Source organism: Leopardus geoffroyi, chromosome E2 (genome assembly GCF_018350155.1).
Source record: "Leopardus geoffroyi isolate Oge1 chromosome E2, O.geoffroyi_Oge1_pat1.0, whole genome shotgun sequence".
In the NCBI taxonomy this organism is placed as follows: domain Eukaryota; kingdom Metazoa; phylum Chordata; class Mammalia; order Carnivora; family Felidae; genus Leopardus; species Leopardus geoffroyi.
Genome location: NC_059335.1, coordinates 54,708,595 through 54,729,881, shown reverse-complemented (window position 1 = coordinate 54,729,881; position 21,287 = coordinate 54,708,595). Strand labels below are relative to the sequence as shown.

Here is a 21,287-nt window from a genome sequence, read left to right as displayed (position 1 = left end):
CCTGTTGACCAGGAGCTTCTGTATATCTTAGTCTGGGTTCTCCCATAAGCAGATTTGGGTACAAGCAGTTGGTTGGGGAGGTGATCCTGGGAACCACTGGCAGAGAAAAGGAAAGTACAGAAGAGAGAAGTCGGGCCACAGAAGATGTGGTGACGAGTGGGTTCCATGTGGGAACTGGAGCTCAGTCCTGCTCGGGACCTCTGTGGGAGTATGTAGTACACGGCCCCAAGTTGTCACTCGCAGGTCACTGGTGAGGGCTGCTTCCAGGGAGGACACTGACCCTGCAGCACTCCCAGCCTGCCTTCCCACTGGCTGAGCACATTACGGCCAGACAAAGGGAGAGCAGGGAAGCTTGCATAGAAGTAGCAGCATGTACGGAATAAAGAGAGCACAGCGGTACGGGCGGAGTTCCAATTCATCCCAGGCAGGGGCTGCTGGAATGTATATTCCTAGGCTCTGGACCCAGAGATTCTGGATCAGCAAGGCTCTGCATCCCCCTAAGATTTTGATATGTGGCATCCTAAACGAAATCTTTGTACCTAAAGGGCCCTTACATCACACTCACCTGTCTACAGGTAACCTCTCTGAGGGCAGGGAACACAACGGTCATTTTCATTGCTCTGTCCTCAGCATTGCAACATGGCAGAGGCCCATTTTTAAAAGACTCTTTTTAAGAAACATTTATGGAGCATGAATTCTGTGCAGGCACTATTTTTAAGTGGTTTATAAATATTAATTTATTGACTCCCTCATCACAACCCTGTGAATAGAATTGTCCCCATTTCACAGACGAGGAGAGTAAGGCAGAGGGGGAAGTCACTTGTGAAAGTCACATGGATAGGAAGTGGCGCAGCCAGGACTGGAACCCAGGCAGGAGGCTTCTGGTCTGTGGACTTTACTCCTTTCTGCTGTCTACGGATTGGTTCCACTGTCACTGGGGGGAGGCGGGGGGCTGGCGAGTAGCTGGTCTACAAGGCCTTGCTATGCGCCATTCTATTTCCTGCCTTGGGCTTGGGACTGGGGCCCCTGTGTGACCAGGGCTATGCCTCCCTTCCCAGCATATCTGGGTTTCCTGTGGATGCTGCTGCTGGTCGCCTACGGGCAGAGGGACCCGAGCACCTACCACTTCAACAGACACCTCGAGCACAGCTTCACCCAAGGCTTTTCAGCCGTGCTGGGCTTCCAGGAGTTCTTCACATGGGCCAACACCACCCTCGTGAGCAACCTGTACAGTCACTACCCAGGTACCCTCCCCTCTCCCAGGACGTGTGTCAGCCCCCTTGTGCATATTCCTGAGAACAGGCATGGGTCACTGTCACCATCAGCATTACAGACAACCGATAACCACGGGACGATATGCTTTGAAGGAGTGACCCTCAGAGGGCTGTGTGTGCACAAGACAGGAGCCCTAAAGCTCCCTGGGTGCAGAGTGGAGGACTTCCTGAACGAGAGACAACCAAGCACGAGTTGGCTACACGGAGGCAGAACCCAGGCAGAAGGGGTAACGTGAGAAAAGGCAAGCCTGAAACGCCACAGCACATTCCTGGAATTATAAAGCACTGGGTGTAGGCTAGGAGTTGAGGACCAGTGAGAAGCAAAGCAGGAGACAGAAACAGGGGCAAGATCATGAAGGGCCTCAGAAGTCCACAGTTTATGCCTAAGCAAACAGGGAGCCACTGACAGTTTCTCCACGAGAGAATAACAACCAACTCTGTGCTTAAGAAGGATCATTCTGGAATCATGTGGAAGTTGAAGCGGAGAGTAGTTAGGATGCTAGGGAGAAATGATGGGGCTGATGCAGGAGTGAGGGGCTAGGGTGACGGAGAGAGGGGCATGGCTTCAGACAATACTGAAGAGGGAGAGTTGACGGGCCTTGTTGACGATTGGGATGTGCACATTGAGGGAAAGGGCACAAAGGGTCTCCAAGGTGATGACTGGATGGGGGCCGTACCATTCCTCAAGAGAAGTTATGTGGGAACTGGACGACGCCTAAGTAGGAAGACGGTGGTGAATGTGTCCTATGGTTGGCCATGAACTACTCTTGACTATTTCACGACGGCTACACTGAAGTTCACGTTAGCGTCCAGGCCGGGGAACTTGGAATGCGCGAAAATGATTTTGATGGCCACACTGACCTACTGGATTTTCATCTCCAGGCTTTGTCACTGATGGCAACTCCAGGCTGGTTGGCAGTGCCCAGATTCGCCAAGTGAGGGTCCGGGAAAGCTCTTGCTCTCGTGCCCCACAGCTGCAGGCTTCTCATCATGGGTGCCGCGCACCCTACTCCCTGGATGTTGAAGACCTGTCAGACTATGGGGAAGGCTGGAATGCCTCCGTCCTCAACAACAGCAGTGGCCTCTCCCGGGCTTGGCAGTACGAGAGCCAGAGCCAGCGCCGAGGGTATCCCTTCTGGGGCAAACTAACCATGTACCGGGGAGGTGGTTACGTGGTCTCCCTGGGGACCGATCGCAGAAGCACATCGAGGTAAGACTCACTTGATTCACATGTGGCCAAGGAAAGCCAGGTGCTAGAGTCCAGGTCTGATTGGGGGGTGTAGCCAAGTCCATTCACGCTGCTATGGGGAGAGACTGGGGGCCTCTGAAGTATGCAGATGGGATTTCCAGGCCCCTGGACACTGCAGTCTCCCAGGTGGAGGGGAGGTCCCTCTCCAGCACCCTCAGGCTCGTGGGCTGAGTCTGGTGGCCTCGGCTGGAGCCAGTGTAGGGATGGGGAATTCCACCAACCACACAAAGCCGTCCACCACCAGGCAGATGGGAAGCGATTAAGGCTCTTCACCTTACCCAGAATTCTGCTATGCACAGTGAATTACAGGACGAGAGAATAACACAGAGTTTGGAGCATTCACTGTTTTTATGGTAGCAGAAGCAAGCCTGCTCTTTGTCTGAAGGATGCCATCTCACCTTCGTCTCCTGAGGTTGCTTACTATAAACACAGCCTCGAGAAATGGCTTGGGTAAAGCCCAGAGAGGACCCTGCATTCCTGGAACACCCAACATGGTGGTGCAAGGACACGCAGGGCACATGCAGACCACCTCTCCCGGCACACTCGAGAGTTCGAGCGTCAGAGGTGTTAAACCCTGGCACAGTTTCCTGTTAACTTTGCAGACCCAGGCAAGTTAGTGAATCCACGTGAACCTCAGTCTCCTCCCTGTATTCTTACAAAACCGAGGAACACTGGTAACAAATCCCCAAGGAGAACAACTGGCAGGGGACCCCTGGGATTAAGGACAGGTCAGGGATAGTTTCTTTTGGCACAAAAGGTGTTTTCCTGCCACTTGGAACAACTGATACTCTTTCTTCTGTACACCAAGCAGGATACAGACCCACTGGAGACAGGGCATGTTTTAAAATATTTAAAAATAGTCCATCATTATTGCTGTCACACACACACACACACACACACACACACACACTTTCTCTTCACAATGTTCCTGACAACCTGGTGTCAACACCATTGTAGAGGAGGAAACTGAGTCATGAAGAGGTTATTAGTTTCCCTGCAAGGCAGTCAGGGTTTGAACCCAGGTCCATGTAGTACACGCTCTTTCCGCAGCAGCAGTGGGCAGACCTCCAGAAGCTGGTCTTATGTGAACTGCCAGCCCGAGAGAGATTTCAACAGCGGCGGCTGACTACCCAAGCCCCTGATTTTCTACGCACTTCCTCGTACTCGGTGATCCTCGAACTTTGAAAAGAATCACAATAAAAAAAAAAAAAGCATCACAATCCCAGGAAGGGCTCATCAAAGCACAAATCCCCAGGCTCTGCCCCCGGAGTTTCTGTTTTGGGAGATCTGGGGTGGGGCCTGGCAATCTGCATTTCTAACAAGTTTCCACAAGAGGGGGATGCAGTACGGGGACCACACTTGGAGGACCTCTGCTCTGACAGCCAGGAGACCATGGGTGCCAAGACACTGCACCATGGGTGGGAAACTGTGATCACTCCCAGGAGCAGTCCCAAGGCCCTGCGGCCCAGGGCACGGAGCTGAGTCAGAGGGAAAATTTTCCACAGGAAGCCCTGGCTTTCTCCCGGGGCAGAGCGGGTAGGGAGCCACTGCAGATGGAGATGTCTCTAAATACTCCTCTTCCTACAGAATTCTCCAGTACCTGTTTGACAACACCTGGCTGGACAGCCTGACCAGAGCCGTTTTTGTGGAGTTCACGGTCTACAACGCCAATGTCAATCTGTTCTGCATCATCACTCTGACCCTGGAGACCGGCGCCCTGGGTGGGCAGCCTCGACTGTGACCCCACTTGCGTTCTGGAAGACAGACACCCCTCCCTCTGGGCCAGGGCTCCTGACCAGGCTGGGCCTCGCTGCCCCAGGGCCAGAGCTCCAGGGCAAATGGTTGTTTGGGAGATTCGGGGCGGGTCTTGGTTGTCCCCGGGCACCCAAAGGCCAGGCTCCAGGGCTGCACCAGCCTTATTCCTAGTTGCCCTCACTTCTCTCTGGCCTGTCTCCCAAGACACTCTAAAGGAACGCAGTTGGGGTTTGAAAGCATCTCATATTCTTTTTTTTTTTTTTTTTAATTTTTTTTTTTTCAACGTTTATTTATTTTTGGGACAGAGAGAGACAGAGCATGAGCGGGGGAGGGGCAGAGAGAGAGGGAGACACAGAATCGGAAACAGGCTCCAGGCTCTGAGCCATCAGCCCAGAGCCCGACGCGGGGCTCGAACTCACGGACCGCGAGATCGTGACCTGGCTGAAGTCGGACGCTTAACCGACTGCGCCACCCAGGCGCCCCGAAAGCATCTCATATTCTTGAGCTTCCCAATCTGGGAGAGGCAGGTTGAGGGGCTGGCAGGGAAGAGCTGGGGAGGGTGCAACCTGGGAACAGATAATTTCATCTAAAATAATACTTTACTACTCTGTACCTCAACCTACAGCATGAAGTACATTTTACATCATATTCCAACACACACAGACACACAAATACACGTAAGACACAAGAGCTTCAAAAACATTTCCCTGAACTAGATGTACTGTGCCCTGATCTTTTTCCCCACTACCTGCCCTCCTCCCTCTTTTAACGCTTTCAAAATCTACTGAAAATGCGGCCCTAAAGCCTCTTTAGCTAATAAATCAATTTTCCTAAAATTCAACCACCTCTCCTTTAAAAATTAAATGATTTTTAGTATCAAATTACATTTTTAATAAAACTAATACATGTCCATAGTTCTTTAAATTTCAGAACTGTGTAAAGTGAAAAGCAAAAGGCCTTCAACTTCTATGATCACTGGCCACTGACAACATCGTCAAGCACTTCTATCAAATCCTTATGGGGGGGATGGTTATTTGTATACTTATATTCTATTTCTTTTTGCCACCTTTGCAGCTCTTAGGACCAATTAAACAGTTTGTTCCCAAACACACCTGATTAAATTATATGTTTCTAAAAGATGAAAAGTGAGGGGTGGTTGTCAGGTCTGGTTGGTTCAAGCAGTCCATCGATGTCGGCAAGGACTCAGGTTGTTTGTGTCTCTCCATTCTGCCATTCTTGGGGTTGGTGTCTTCAGAGGCAGTAGCCTTATTAGTCAGATTGGTTTTTTTCTTAAAAGATAACTAAAATATCATTGCAATATCTGCCAAAAAGAAAAGATACACAAATGGATGAAAGGTGATTCAAAAGAAGGTTGAATTTTAGGCATATTGGTCAATAGATGAATCGGTCTTTAGTGAACTCTTTTTAGGTGAACTGGCTTTAAGTGAGCCAGGCTTGGGGCACCTGGGTGGCTCAGTCGGTTAAGTATCTGGCTCTTGGTTTCGGCTCAGGCCATCATCTCACGGTTTCGTGGGTTGGAGCCCCGTGTCAGGCTCTGTGCTGACAGCACAGAGCTTGCTTGGGATTCTTGGTCTCCCTCTCTCTCTGCCCCTCCCTCACTCGCACTGTCTCTCTCAAAATAAATAAACTTAAAAAGTTAAAAAAAAAAAAAAAAAGTGAGCCAGGCTGGAGCAGATTAATGTTAAGTGGGCAGTTGTGCTCTGGCTGGAGGTGACTGAGGGCACAAATGGAGGCTACCAGATGCAGAGGGTCGGGGACGGCTCTCCCCGTGCAGCTCCCGGCATCCTTTCTGACAAGCGCATTGTTGTTGGCATCCCCCGTGTGTCCCTGTCCAGTCCCTTGGGTTTTTGGGTCTGAAGGACCTTTATCTTCTCTTCTGCCCTGGCCAGGCCTAAGAAGGGCCTGAGATTGCATCATGGCACAGATGACTTGCGGTCAGAAGCGGTGGCTCTGAGCAGGCAGGTGACCAGGAATGAGCAGAACGTGTTTTGCTTCCCAGGAACCTTCTTTGCACATGCGAACCTGCAAAGCCTGCGCCTGTACCCCTTCACTGACGGCTGGCACCCCTTCGTGGTAGCAGCAGAGGTCATCTACCTCCTGTTCCTTCTCTACTACATGATTGTGCAGGTGAGGGGTAGACTAGGGCTCCCTGGGCTGGAGGCGGCAGTGCGCCTGTCCCATCTCACACACCTTCCCTGGAATGAGGCCAGCGGAAGGGAGAGGGAAAGGTTCTGTCTGCCTGTTTGCCATGGCAACTTTCCGGTCCTTCTGTAGTCATGAGGACCCACCCAGCTCAAGGACCAACTTTCAGCACCTCTCAGGAACTTAGATTCAGAGGCTGGTCCTTCCTGGATGGGGAAGGGAGAGGAAATGAGACCTTCCAAAAATGTCATAGGTGGGAGACAGAGACAGGTGACTGTGCTCCCTGTGGTCTGGTTCACCTGTGGTCCCTGGGAATTAGGAAAAAATCCCCTTTGCCACTTTTACAACCATGTTGCAAAATGAAGGTACAGACATTGATAATGATGGGGATTTGAGGAGGCGGGGAGCTCATTTGAAGCTTGGGATATGGCCTGCCCCTTCCCCCACCAAAAATGCAAATCAGGTCTCTTAAAAGGACATCCCCAACCCTTGCTCAACAGCCACGACAAACACTTGAAAATAAGGATGATACCTTGAGTGCCTACCACGTGATTCGCATTGCGCTAAGAATGCTGCATGGATTTTCTCCTATAATACCAAGAGAAAGGTTCTATTGGCTCCATTTCACAGAGTAGGAAGCTGAAGTCCAGAGACATTAAGTAATTTATCCAAGGCCAAAATTGAACCCAGAGAGTCTAACCCCTGAACTTGACACTCTGCCTCACCATGAGGCTCATAAACCTGGATCCCACAGGGTCTCTGAACATCGCCAGTTCAAACCAAACAGGGAACAGTTACCAAAGAACAACCTCAGTCTTTGCATTTTTCTAGAACATCAAAGGAGGCCCATCTGCCTACCCACCTCTGGGCTGCCCTCACCCTCTGTCTGCAGCTGCTTCAGAACGCTTCTTTCCAAAACCCTTAAATCTTTCTCAAAATACTGCTTAAGCAATTTTTAAAATCTCTCTCCGTCCCTTTATGATGGAGGTGTACTTAGCCAAACAGGAGTCCTTCCTCCCTAAGAGTGAGTAGGAGGAGGGAAGTAGAACAGACAATAGAAGATTCTCTTTAGTGGGGGTTGGGGGGGGGGGATAGTGGGGGAGGCCTAGAACTTACACAGCACAATTCCTTTTGACTTGCAACACCTGATGAGGAAACAGAATTAAAAACAAAGTCTCTGGCCAATCTAGAAAACCTCTCCACAAAGGCACAAAGGTCAAGAAAAAAAAAAAAAAAAAACTAACAAAATTATTTATTTCTAATTTATTTATTTTTATTATATTATTTGTTATTTCTAATCTATTCATTTATTTCTAATTGTGGTAGATTATGTATACCATTATGTATGTTCTATGTTATGTTATTTTAATTGTGTATATTTTATATCTTATGTATTATATATACATAAAAACACGTATATATAATATAGAACAAAGTTTACCACTTTAACCACTTTTAAATGTACAACTCAGTGGCATTAAGGACATTCACGTTGTGCAAAAACCATCACTACCATCCATCCATCCATCCTTCCATAACTTTTTTCCTCCTGCAAAATTGAAACTGTACCTATTAAACAATAACTGTCCACTTCCCTCGAAGAAAACAACTTTTCTTATTGAATAAGCATTAAACTAGAAGTTAGGAACATCCCAGGCAATCCACTAAGAGTTTCCAAAAACAGAAAGGAATCTCACCCTTGCATATTGCTGGGCAGATAGGACCCATTACATACTCCTTCTTTTTTTTTTTTTTCAACGTTTATTTATTTTTTGGGGGACAGAGAGAGACAGAGCATGAATGGAGGAGGGGCAGAGAGAGGGGGAGACACAGAATCGGAAACAGGCTCCAGGCTCTGAGCCATCAGCCCAGAGCCCGACGCAGGGCTCGAACTCACGGACCGCGAGATCGTGACCGGGCTGAAGTCGGATGCTTAACCGACTGCGCCACCCAAGCGCCCCACATACTCCTTCTTAAGATAAACACTAATTAATCCTCAAGAGGATTTATGGCATATCTATCCCACTAGTCCACTCTAAATTCACCTGGTAATTGGGGTGGCCACTTGTGTTTGCTAACTATCTTTATCAAAAGAAAAATAGGGGCACCCAGGTGGCTCAGTTCGCTGAGTGTCTGACTTCGGCTCAGGTCATGATCTCACACTTCATGAGTTGGAGCCCCATATCGAGCTCTCTGCTGTCAGCACAGAGCCGGCTTCAGAGCCTCTGTCCCCTTCTCTCTGCCCTCCCCCGCTGACACTCTCTCAAAAATGAATAAACATTTAAAAAAAAAAAGTAAAAATAAACATATATATTCACAACAGGAAGTAATTTTGTAATTTGGAGCCAGGTGCCTGCCATTTGGCTCCTACCCTCCTGGGGAAACTGGGAGTGAAGGGCACTACCTTCCTTCATGATCCCATGTCAGACAGAAAGCTCCCAGGTCCTTTAGAAAAACATTCTTGAGGCTAGCTGAACTTTTAAAAAGATTGACACGCACCTCAAAGGGGCAGAGAAAGAATTCACAATTACAAGTTTTCTGAAGTAAATACCCTGTGAAAGGGTGGGAGGGTCTTTCTCCTTCCCCAATTTTTTGCATCAGAGAGAATTAAATGTTTTTCTTATTTTTGCTGTATTTACTCTTCCGTGCCTTCCAAATTCTGCAGCCCGAGTTGGTGATGGGGCAGATGGGGTCTGTGCACAGTGCTGGGGAAAGGCCCCAGGCACTCTAGGCACGTGGGGCCAGGGCTTTAAGGAGCCTCTCCAGGATACAGTAGACCCTGCTGGAGGGTCATCTTGGGTGGCTGGGAGAGCTTTGGTGGAAGGGGTGGGGAGCCACAATTCTGGCCACAGCATTTGGTACAACCTCCAGCTCCTTTCTCAGGGCAAGCTCATGAGGAAACAGAGGTGGCGCTATTTCCATAGCAAGTGGAATCTTCTGGAGCTGACCATCATCCTGGCCAGCTGGAGTGCCCTGGCGATGTTTGTGAAGAGGGCTGTCCTGGCAGAACGTGACATCCAGCGCTACCGGAACCATGGGAAGGAGTAAGTGGCTCTGCCTCAGCTCCCAACTCCCACACTAGATCTGCTTCCTCCAGCTCTGTGGCCCCAGGGTCAGAGGGAGGCTTTTGAACAAAAATTTTTTAACATTTATTTATTTTTGAGAGACAGAGAGAAACAGACCATGAGTGGGGGAGGGGCAGAGAGCGAGAAGGAGACACAGAATCCAAAGTGGGCTCCGGGCTCCAAGCGGTCAGGACAGAGCCCCACACGGGTTGAACTGACCTGAGCCAAAGTTGGATGCTCAACAGACTGAGCCAACCAGGCGCCCCCAGAGGAAGGCTTTTGAAATCCTGTTGATCCTCAGAGGATCACGGGTCACTCTTTAAAAAGTAACTATAGCTATCACTTAAATTCAGGTTTAGGGCCTGAAGCATACACAGTTGGAGAGGGCTCTTTTACAACAAAATGGAACAAAGCTTACTTTTGCAAATCCTACCAAAACAAAAGACCTTGTGACACCGTGGTAAGGTCCCTGCCCAAAAGCTGTAGCAGAACGCCAGTCAACCTACATCTGCTACAAAGTGTCCTACATCATTTACAACCTACATCATTTACAAAGGGTCCACTCTGTTAGGCAGGATGTACTAACTCACCAGATCCTCATAAGAACCCAAGGTGGTAGATGTTACTATTACCCAAAAGTAGGTTCGCCCCTTGGGAACCATCCAGCCAAAAGACATGACCAAACCAAAGAATAGGAAAAGGAAGCATTTTACTTGCAATAAAGGAGAACATCAAGGATCTTTCCCAAAGTGGTCTCTCCAAATAACAAAAATGGGGAAGTTTTAAGGGAAGGGTGAATACATATTCTTGAAGGAGCTACGCAATGGAGAATACAGCGTGGAATTGGGGCAGAAGTCATCTTACTGTAACTGAGTCCAAGTCAAAGTCACTAGGACTGGCAAAGGTCAGCACTGTCAATTCTCTGGCTTTAGTTGGTCTGGTATCTGAGTACTCAAGGGGGTTTAGATCCTGCAAAGATAACTCAAGAAATGTGCACCAGGTCAGTCTTCACTTTATCATTGTTGATTGTCCTTCATAGGATCAAATTACCTCCTGGCCTGATAATGGCTGTTTTGTCCGTACATTCATCCACAAGATGGCAGAGGGCCTGAAATGACTTCTGAGGTCAGGAAAGCTATGCCTGGGGCCACCTGGGTGGCTCAATCAGTTAAGCATCTGACTCTGATCTCAGTTCAGGTCTTGATCTCAGTCAGGGTTGTGAGTTCAAGCCCTACATTTAAAGGTGGCAGAGAAGTAATTTAAAGCTACCTTGTGTGAGAGGTTCAGTCACTAGAGCACGCAACTCTTGACTTTGGGGTTGTAAATTCAAGCTTCATTTTGGGTACAGAGATTACATAAAAATAAAATCTTTGGGCTCCATGCATGCCCAGTGCTGAGCCTGCTTAAGATTCTCTCTCTGGTCCTCCCTGCTAGCTCTCTCTAAAAAAGTTTTAAATAAATAACTGTTTTAAAATCTTGAAGGGGTGCCTGGATGCTTCATTTGGTAGAGCTTGCAACTCTTAATCTCAGGGTCATGAGTTTGAGCCCCACACGTTGGATGTAGAGATTGCTTAAAAGTAAAGTCTTAAGGAAATATATTAAAAAGGAAACAACAACAACAAGAAACCTAGCTTGTAAGTCTCCAGGATCCCAATCCTTACATCAAACCACTGTGTTTCTTGACTCAGTGATTTTATTGATATAGCTAACATTTATTTATTGTTGGATGCCATATACTGTTATAAAAACAGCACTTTAAAAGGATTATCTCATCTACTTTAATCTTCCTAAAACTTCTAAAAGATAATACTATCAACATCCCTTTTTTACAGATAAGGAAACTGAGGCTCAGAAAGGATGTCTGTGCAAGGTCACAGAATTTGGAAACGGAAATGCAGGGCCTATAAGAACTCTGCATTCCTAACCTCCACCCTAGATGGTCTCATTCAACTCACAAACCCTCACTGAGCTCTTCCCTGTACCACGCCCATGGCGCCAGCCAAGTCTAGGACAAAAGTTCCACCCTCTCTCCAGGCACCCTTCCACAGAAAGGTCTCCATATCAGTTGAGTTCTTTGAGTTCAGAAATTGTCAGAAGTGCTTTTATTTTTTACTTAAGCTGGCTGTAAATCTTATGCAGAACAGCATTTCTAAAACTTAAAGGTGTTTGAACTCTTGAAGGGATCTGCAAAAGATGACCTGGGGTCCAAATCCAGCCCGCTACCTGTTTTTGTAAATTAAGTTTTAATGGAACACTGCATCATCACCTGTTCCTTACATACTGTCCATGGCTGCTTTCCTGATAACAACTGTCAACGGAGTTACTGGGACAGAAACTATCTGGCCCACAGAGCCTCAAATACATACCATCTGACCCTTTGCAGAAAAACTCCTGCTTAGAGAACAAAGCCTGAGTTCTAGGAAGAAACAGTGGTGAGTTTTAGGTTATACGTGATTAAGACCATTAACAGCCAGTGTGATTTGTAAATCATCACTGTCCCCCTACATTAACCACGCTTTATAATTCCTCACCGTGACCTAAAACATATTTGGTTCTCAATATCCACATAGACAGGGTTTTTACTCCGATGGGTTATAAAACAATCTTATAGTAAGAGAGTTCTCTTCACACTGAGTGTCAGAAAATATAAATCTGCCACTTTTGACAGAAAACAGAGTAAAATGTGGAATTACATGAAACCCTCAGTTGCATTTGGTTAATCAATTAACCAAAGTTTTGTGTTAATTTCAGAAACTTGTAAACTTCGTTTGCTTGTTGGGATAGATAAGTCATTCTATAACCAGATCCTGAATTTTCAAAGTATTTTTTAAGACCAAGTGATTTGCTTCATAGTCTCCTTTCAACCCAGTGCTTCCCAGGCCTGGCTCCTCAGCAGAATTGCCCAGGGAGATGATCAAACCCTGATGCCCAGGCCACATCCCAGACCTACTAGGTCAGTGCTGGGGACAAGCCCCGCTCTAGTATTTTCATTGTCTCCCTGGTTATTCTAACCTGCAGCCAAGGCTGAGAACCATGCTTTCATTAGAGCTGTCATCACAAAAGCGGGCTTACGTAGTTACTTTTCCACGCATATGAGCAATTAAATGGCGCAAGAGAGGGTTAGGTGTTTTAAGAGAGACAGGAAAAAGATGCTGCGGGAACCAAAGGAGGAAGCTGCCACCCATACCAGCGGCCCCATATGCTCAAAGGGAAGGAAGATTCTGGAGGGCAGGAGATTAGGGAAAAGGACAGCTTTCACTCAGGCGTTACATATGTATATTAAATGCATTTAAAACCTGAGATCATATAATTTTGTTCTTTAACCTGTGCTCCATCCGTGTCACTGGATAACGGCCTACACCATTTGAACGACACACCAATATTAAGACTGAATTTAAAGCACAAAGGCACGGAGGGGAATTAAGGGCAGGGTGGGATGGCGGGAAGAACCAGACTTTGGAGTCAGGCCTGGATCCAACTCTTTTTCTTCCACCACGAGTTGTATCGCTATGTCACTAGCTGGGTGACCTGGTGCCAACTCTTCCTCGTCCTCATCCATGAAACAAAGACAGAAACACTTGCCTCAGCCAGTGGTCTCGAAGGCCAAACACAGCTGAGGTTCATCAGGCCCTCAGCACAGAAACTGAACACTTCCATCCTTCCTTCAAATGTAAGGGTAATGTGAACATACACTCAGACAAATGTGAGGAAGTGGCATCTAGTAACCCCAGACCAGGAGGGGAGGCTCACAGAACTCCCTCAGTTCCATCTTCTTGACCCTGAGAGGATTCTTCCTTTGCCATTCTTCCATAGCTCTGCAGCCATTAACCAAAACTGGTAGGTAATGGTCCCATGACCCCCATCACTACCACATCACTACCATCATCACCATTACCCTCACCACCACCACCAACATGCTACCACATCACCTCCATCGTCATCGTCGTTGTCATCCCTATCATAACCATCATCCCTACCATGATCACCAACACCCTCACCACCACCATCATCGTCCCTACCACATCGCCTCCATCACCATCATTGTCGTCATCCCTATCATAACCATCATCCCCACCACCATCACCATCGCCACTCTGATCTCCATCACTGTCATCCCCATCTCATCATTACACAGCTGGGGAATTGGACTAGCCTTATATATCCCAGATCTGTTGTGGGAAGTGATAGGCTCTGAGATCATGATAAATCTAATCCTGCATCCTGGGCTAAGGATCCAGCATCCTGACAGCCCAGATGAGCTCTGGCTGAGCTTCTCACAGTCTCTGAGACTCACCCTCCCTTTTGGTCCTACAGGGGGATCAGTTTCAGTGAGACAGCAGCAGCTGATGCTGCCCTTGGCTACATCATTGCGTTCCTGGTACTGCTGTCCACAGTGAAGCTTTGGCATCTGCTCAGGTTGAACCCCAAAATGAACATGATCACATCTGCCCTGCGCCGTGCTTGGGGGGACATTTCAGGATTTATCATCGTCATCCTTATCATGCTTCTGGCTTACTCCATTGCAGTGAGTGGTTCCTTTGGTAAAACCTTCGGGGCTGGTCTCCTTGGAAGCAAAGGCTTCTCAGTGGTGGTGGTCATTGGGGGGAGGGGGGGGTGGAGGGGCACATGCACTGAGGGTTAGCGTTAAGACTTTGGAACCTGGGGGAGACGGTGGATATTCTGAGTCCAGGGCTTTGCAGCTGGGGGCTCATAAACTGGCCACCCCAAATGGCAAGGGTGGAGACATCGGCTGGATAAGAGTAAGGAGGTATAGTCTCTAAGACCAAGAGGGCCAACTACCTCCAATAAAGGATTCCTTTCTGTACCTGGACCCTGCCTGGAAACGCCACTTCTCCTGACACTCCACATGCTCAGACACGGATAGAGCATTCGCTCTGTGCTCGGGGGGTGGAGGGGGGGGGGGCTGGAGACGAATTGGGCAGAGATTAGCCTACATATGGGTAGGCTATGTCACTGCTTGGTGCCCTACACTAGGCATGAACTTAACAGGGCCAAAAATCATTTCATTCAGCCCCTTGACACTGAGAGCATTTTGGCAGTCACGTCTCTTTTGTGAATGAAAAAAAAAAAAAATACTGCCAACTCTTTTATTACCAATTATGTGGGAAGCAAAGACCCTCTGCCACATCTTGCTCTCCATCTAAATATAACCCCCATCGCCTCCAAGTCCACGTTCCCCATAATACCACAGCTCTCACTCCTCCGTGCCCCTTTACCCAATCCTGACCCACTCTCCACCCCAGCCCCTGTCCCAGTTCTTGCCTTGGCCCCATCCAGTCTTACCTTCCACCATCCCTGAGCTGAACACCACACAGTGGTCTCTCTTATCCTAGTTACCACTCTCTCTCTAGCCCTCTCCCCATTCCTTAGCCATCCTTTTCCTGTCCCTATCACCTCCACGCTGACTCCCCACTACCTAACTACTGCCTCTCCCTCTCCCACCCTCAGAAATGGGGTAAGGAGCACTGATGGAGTGATGGGGGGTGTATGCTAAAAAGCTGGAGTTTGGTTTTATCACAAGTACTTCACTGGACCCCTTAATTCACATGGATTTATTCAGTCCTCCATCTGCAGTATAGGAGCTACAGGGACACTGGCCGTGTCCGGAGATGAGAAGTCACCAATTCAGAGCAAAGGGAGTGCTGGGCCTCCCTTGACATAAGAGCGGCAATCTTTGGAGGGAAGCGTGCTGTGGTGAGGAGGAAGTATAGGGGATGCCCTGCCCAGGCAGAAGCCTGTTGTCATCCAACCCAACTCCCCCGAAGCAAAGAGGCTGGGGCCTCAGAGAGCCCAGTTTCATCAGTGAGTCACCCGAGTGAACTGCAGCCATCTGAGTGAACACAGTAGTGGCCTAGTGGGTGGTGCTGAGCCCCAGAAGGGGATACGCATTCCTTACAGAACTGGGTAGGTACACACACACTCACTTGCAAGCCCCCATAGGTACGGTTTTGCGGGGCCAAGGATATGGCTGACCCAGAACAGAGACTCTGTCAAACAACAGGCTTTGGGGGTGGGGGATGGGGAGGTCACTTGGTTTCTTTCCCTGTTCATGAGGACTCTTTCCATTACAGTCAAACTTAATATTTGGTTGGAAACTCTGTTCCTACAAAACCCTCTTTGATGCAGCAGAAACAATGATCAGCCTTCAGCTAGGAATCTTTAACTACGAGGAGGTAATGGGGTGGGGTCGGGGGAATATGGACACGGCCATCTACACCAAGCCTTTATGAAAATGAGAAAAAGCACCCTCCTCAAATGTCTCTCCCTGAATGGGTCCATGGCCTGGCAAGCACAAGGCAACTTTGGACAAATAAACAGTCCCCTTCCTCTAGGCAGACAGCCCCATACTAGGGCCCATAGTTTGCCCTGGGAACCCCTGCTTACAGGAGAACATCATGCACTGAGTACTTAGGAGAGGACTGGGCTGGGAGGTCTCTAGAAGGGAATGCTCCCAGCCCTAGCCAGAAATGGTGCCTTATATTTGGAAATGGCGGCAGTAGGGAGTAGGGGGTGCTATCTTTTTCTTTTCCTGGCAGCTTGTTTTGTTTTGTTCTGTTTACTTAGAGAGAGAGAGAGAGACAGAGAGAGAGAGAGAAAGAGAGAGAGCAGGGGAGGGGCAGAGAAAGGGAGAGGGAGAGGGAGAGGGAGAGGGAGAGGGAGAGGGAGAGAATCGAGAATCTGCACTGTCAGTGCAGAGCCAGGTTCAGGGCTCAAACTCACGAACTGTGAGACCATGATCATGAGCCAAAGTCAGCTGCTTAACCAACTGAGCCATCCACGCACCCCGTCTCTTGGCAGCTCTTGAGAGCAATGCCCGTGCTCTCAGCTGCCAGACAAAAGGGATCCTTCCTGGTTCCAGGCTCTGCCTAGTCTGAGAACCAGTTTTCCCTCTGAGGATGGCTATGGGGAAGTGGCTACCAGGACACAGGACTTCTGGGGGTGACTCTTGGCTTTCTTCCTGACAGGTCCTGGACTACAGCCCAGTGCTTGGCTCCTTCCTGATTGGGTCCTGCATCATTTTCATGACATTTGTGGTGCTGAATCTATTCATCTCTGTCATCCTGGTGGCCTTCAATGAGGAGCAAAAATATGATCAGGTGAGTCCCTTTGGCTTATTCTTCAACAGTCATTGACCCTGAAGTAGGAAGTGACTGAGCAGCACTAGACATTAGGGGGACGTGAGAGACCTCTGTAGCTCAAAGCCGTCATTTCATGGGAGTGGAAATAGGTCCAGAAGGAGGAAATACCTTCCTCAAGAATACAAACAAATGAAGGGCAGACTAGAATCGGGTCTCCTGATTCCCAAGGTGGCACTTGGTTCATGACCCCAGTGATGCTCAGCCCTGAGTGTACATTAGAATCACGTGGGGGCTTTTGGGATGCCTGCTGCTGCATTGAGACCAATATACACAGAATCCTTGGGTGAATGAGCTAAGCACATGTATTTCTGAAATCTTCTCAGGTGATTTTAGTATACAGCCGAGGCTGAAACCTTTTCAAAAGTTATTAAGGCAGACACGTTAGGTGATACAAACCTTAACACTCCATGAAGTGGACAGTCTCTATTCAGAGAAGTACAAATGGGGTGGAAGGCAGGAAGCTTTTATAGGATAAAAGAATAAAGAACAAGGAAGAGAAAAATGAAAATATATCTGACTGACTGGGGCCACACAGTCAATCTTGTTTGTGGCGAGATGGAAAAGAAAAGAAGTAAAGGGCTCAGAGGTGGCTTGGTGTTTGGAGGTTGGCTAACCTGATATACTGCATTCTGATAAAGGGAAGCATTTACAGGGACACAGAAGTTCTCTAAGCTTCGGTCTGCTGACACGGCACCCCAGGCTGGAGCAGCTCCATCTTGGGCCCAGAAATTTGTTTCAACCGGTCATATGGTAACAAGTTTAAATTTTGAGAAGACGGCAAGCTATTTCCCAAAGCAGATGCACCAATTCACGTTCCCAGCAGCAACGCATGAGGGTCTTTGTACATACATTCCTAACAGCCCCTATTGGGGGTGGTAGAGGGAATACTGTCATTCTCATCACAGGGGAAGAAGAAACATCAGGGTAAAGGTGGGAGCACACACCCCTGGGATTCCCAGAAGAAGGGGAACCCCAACAGAAAACTGACTGTACACAGTGCAGTGACTTTGGCAGAGACCAAGTTGAACAATAAAACCATGGTTTCCCCTTAGGAAGGAAGAAACCCCCCAAAGAGAATGGTTCTATGTATGTCGTATGGTTCTTTTTCCCTCTACAGCTGTCGGAGGAAGGAGAGATTGCCGATTTGTTGCTGGCGAAAATACTCGGTTTCCTGGGCATTAAACGTAAAAGAGAGGACCCCGGAAGTGGCAGGAAACAGCCCGAGTTGCTGTCAGAGGTCCGGCCTCCCTGTACCTGTGTCAGCTGCACCCAAGCTTTAAGCTCTTCATCCACACACGAACATCTATAGAGGGGGAAGGCCAGAGCCTTGGGCCTATGCTTCCCAGTGATTCTACAGTCTCTCCAGGCCAATGTTTTTCTGTGTCCACAGAAAAGTCACCAAGCCTGGCAAGTAAAAAAAATAAGAAAAATATACGCTTAAGTACATTCAATTGCCACTATTGTCACAGACTGTTCAACTGTATTTCCTCCTAGAAATAAAACAAACACTGTCTGGAGTTTGGGGAAAAAAATGACCTCTACGGACTATTTCATCTTCTTGGTTGGTCGGGGATTGCTTCTGAATGATTCTATTTCAGGGTTTCTCAAATTGTGTCCAAGAGGTGTTAATGGCCATCGCTCTCCCTCTCTCTCTCTCCTCCTCTCGAGAGGAACACAGTAGCATAAACTGGGTAGCTTAAACCAATTGAAATTTATGGTCTCCATCCCAGAGGATAGAAGCCCCAAATCAAAGTGTCAATGGGGCCAGGCTCCCTCTAAAGACTTTGGAGAAGAGTCTTTTCTTCCAACTTCTAGTGTCCTTTGGTATTCCTTGGCTTGTAGATGGATCATTCTAATTTCTGCCTATGTTATCACATGGCCTTCTCCCTATGTGTCTGTCCCTGTGTTTCTTTTCTTCTTCTTATAAGATCTCTAGTCCTATTTAGTTTTTGTTAATGTTCATTTATTTTTGAGAGAGAAAGAGAGTGTGAGTGGAGGAGGGACAGAGAGAGGAGGAGACACAGAATCTGAAGCAGGCTCCAGGCTCCTAGCTATCAGCACAGAGCCCGATGCAGGGCTCGAACTCTTGTACGGAGAAATCATGACCCGAGCCAAAGTCAGACACTTAACCTGCTGAGCCACTCAAGAACCCCTCTGGTCCTAATGAATTAAGGGCCCATCCTACTCCATTATTACCCCATCTTAACTAATCACATCTGCAACACCCCTATTTCCAAATTTGATCACATTTTGATGAGTAGGGGTTAGGCCTTCAACATTATTTCTTTAGGGGACAAAATTCAACATAATAGGTGTCATTCCCTCAGGAATGTTTCTGAATCAAATAAATATGACAAACACTAGATTATAAATGTTACACAAGTTCTTTAGCATGGGAACTGTGAGAGTTTTTAACATGCTAAATATGCATTGTGAGTCTCATGGAATGAGGCGAGCACGCAAGCTAAAGTGTGCAATGATTCCCAAAACTTTTTGATCAAGGCATCCAGTATTGAAGCACCTCAGTCAGGGCTAGTGTTCCTTAGGTGATACTTTGGGAACTGGTAATCTACATCAGTAGTTCTCAAGCCTGGCTGCATGCCCCAGACTTCATCCCAAACATCAGAATCTCAGAATCTTTGACCCAGGACCTCGGCATCAAAGTTGTTGTTGTTGTTGTTGTGTTTTGTTTTTAAAGTAGGCTCCATGCCTAGTGTGGAGCCCAACACAGGGCTTTAACTCAAGACCCCAAGATTAAGATCTGAGCTGAGATTAAGAGTCAGATGCTTGGGGCACCTGGGTGGCTCAGTTGGCTAGTCTCTCAGTTTCTGAGTTCAAGCCCCGCGTTGGGCTCTGTGCTGACAGCTAGGAGCCTGCTTCAGATTCTGGGTCTCCCTCTCTCTCTTCCTTTCCCCTATACTCTCACTCTCTCTCTCTCTCTCTCTCAAAAATAAATAAACATTAAAAAAAAAAAAAAAGAGTCAGATGCTTAACTGACTGAGCCACCCAGGTGCCCCCAGGCATCAATAATTTTAAAGCCTCCCCAGGTGATTCCAATGTGCAGTCAGACTTGCTAACCATGCCCTAAATTCTGAGAACCACGGATCTAGACAATAAAAGGTGTTTAGGTGTCTGTGTGGATAAGGGCACGTTTCCCCTCCCCCGTGCAGGGGAGTGCACCTCACATATCCTCTCTAGCTCACTCATCTCCCGCCCCCAACACACACACACATACCTCCTCTAGGTTGCCTGCCCCAAATCCGTTCCATGCTTTCCTCTTTGCTATCAGAACCCAACTTTGATCACGTAGCCATATACTCCTTTCCCAGGAGACCCATGGGAAAGTGCCCCTGTAGCCACATCAGTGTAAATCCTGATTTGGATACTAATCCATTTCCCTTGACAATGAGGGATTTGGGGTAGTCACACGACCCAGTTCCAGCCAATGAAAACTGAAGTCTCTAGGACACTTCCAGGAAAGGTCTACTTGCCAATAAAAAGAGACACAAAGAGATGGCATCTTATGCTGCTAGACATGGTCTGGCCTGAGCAACACTCCAGGAACTTGTGCAGCTACTCTGACACCATGGGGAACAATCCAAAGACAGCAGAGCAGAAAGATGAGAGGAACATGAGTGCTTGATGACTGACTTCATCAACCCTGGAGCTGAACTACTGGCTTCTATCTGGATGAGAGCTTATCGCTTCTCGGCCTTTTGGCTAAGATCAAGTGTATCTGGATGAGAGCTTAAATGTCTTTTTAGGACAGTTGAATCAGGATCTTACCCTGAATATAAAAAAAGGATCGTTCACAAGGAGCCACATAACATGCAACACACACAAAACCTTGGGGATTTCATCATCTTCATTCCAACCGAAAGCCCATCATCCATTGTTTATTGTGTCACGCATGAACGTGAGCTAAATGTGCAGGGATGCTCATCAGACAACCCATAGCACGGTATACACACAGGTCTCAATACACTGGTATGGAAACCTACCCAGATACACAGTCTGCTTTATTTATTTACTTATCTATCTATCTATCTATCTATCTATCTATCTATTTTTAAAATGTTTATTTTTTTAGAGAGAGAGAGAGGGAGAGAGAATCCCAAACAGGCTTTTGTCAGCACAGAGCTCGACATGGGGCTCAATTTCCTGAAATGGGAGACCATAACCTGAGCTAAAATGAAGAGTCAGATGCTTAACCGACTTAGCCATCCAGGCACTCCAGTCTATTTGTTTTAAATATGAAAAGCTCTAAGATCTGGAGAAGTTGTAAGTTATTCATCTAGTCTCCACTCCTTTTCTGACTGTAAATATCAAACTGGCAACTCCTTCAACTGTATTGCTATGAGAGGAAAAAAAGCTTAAAGAGATGAGTGGACCCCTTCTGACACACTTGAGAGAAAAGATCACAGGCAACTCTCAGGTGGTTGTACCAAACGTGCAGTGGGATGACCTTTTAAATCTCAAGCCATGGATGTTACAATGATTATCAATTAGGAAAAAAAATAATTTGTGATTAGCCTCAATACTTATTAGATTTTTAAAAATGACACACTGCCTATTGTTTTGGTGGAAGGGCATGTGATACAGGTCACAGACTGACATGTGA

The 21,287-nt window shown here is 47.6% G+C and overlaps 1 protein-coding gene across 1 annotated transcript in view; it reads left to right on the top strand.

The window, feature by feature from the left end:
- The window catches only part of PKD1L2 (polycystin 1 like 2), a 96,211-nt gene extending 78,172 nt beyond the window's left edge, over nt 1-18,039 (top strand). The window contains exons 35-43 of the mRNA XM_045440122.1: nt 1,059-1,244; nt 2,157-2,484; nt 4,111-4,244; nt 6,299-6,426; nt 9,325-9,485; nt 13,821-14,031; nt 15,599-15,700; nt 16,493-16,624; nt 17,784-18,039. Coding sequence (XP_045296078.1) covers nt 1,059-1,244; nt 2,157-2,484; nt 4,111-4,244; nt 6,299-6,426; nt 9,325-9,485; nt 13,821-14,031; nt 15,599-15,700; nt 16,493-16,624; nt 17,784-17,975 — 1,574 coding nt within the window. The 3' untranslated portion in view covers nt 17,976-18,039. The remainder of the gene's footprint in view (nt 1-1,058; nt 1,245-2,156; nt 2,485-4,110; nt 4,245-6,298; nt 6,427-9,324; nt 9,486-13,820; nt 14,032-15,598; nt 15,701-16,492; nt 16,625-17,783) is intronic.
- The last annotated feature ends 3,248 nt before the right edge of the window (nt 18,040-21,287 follow it).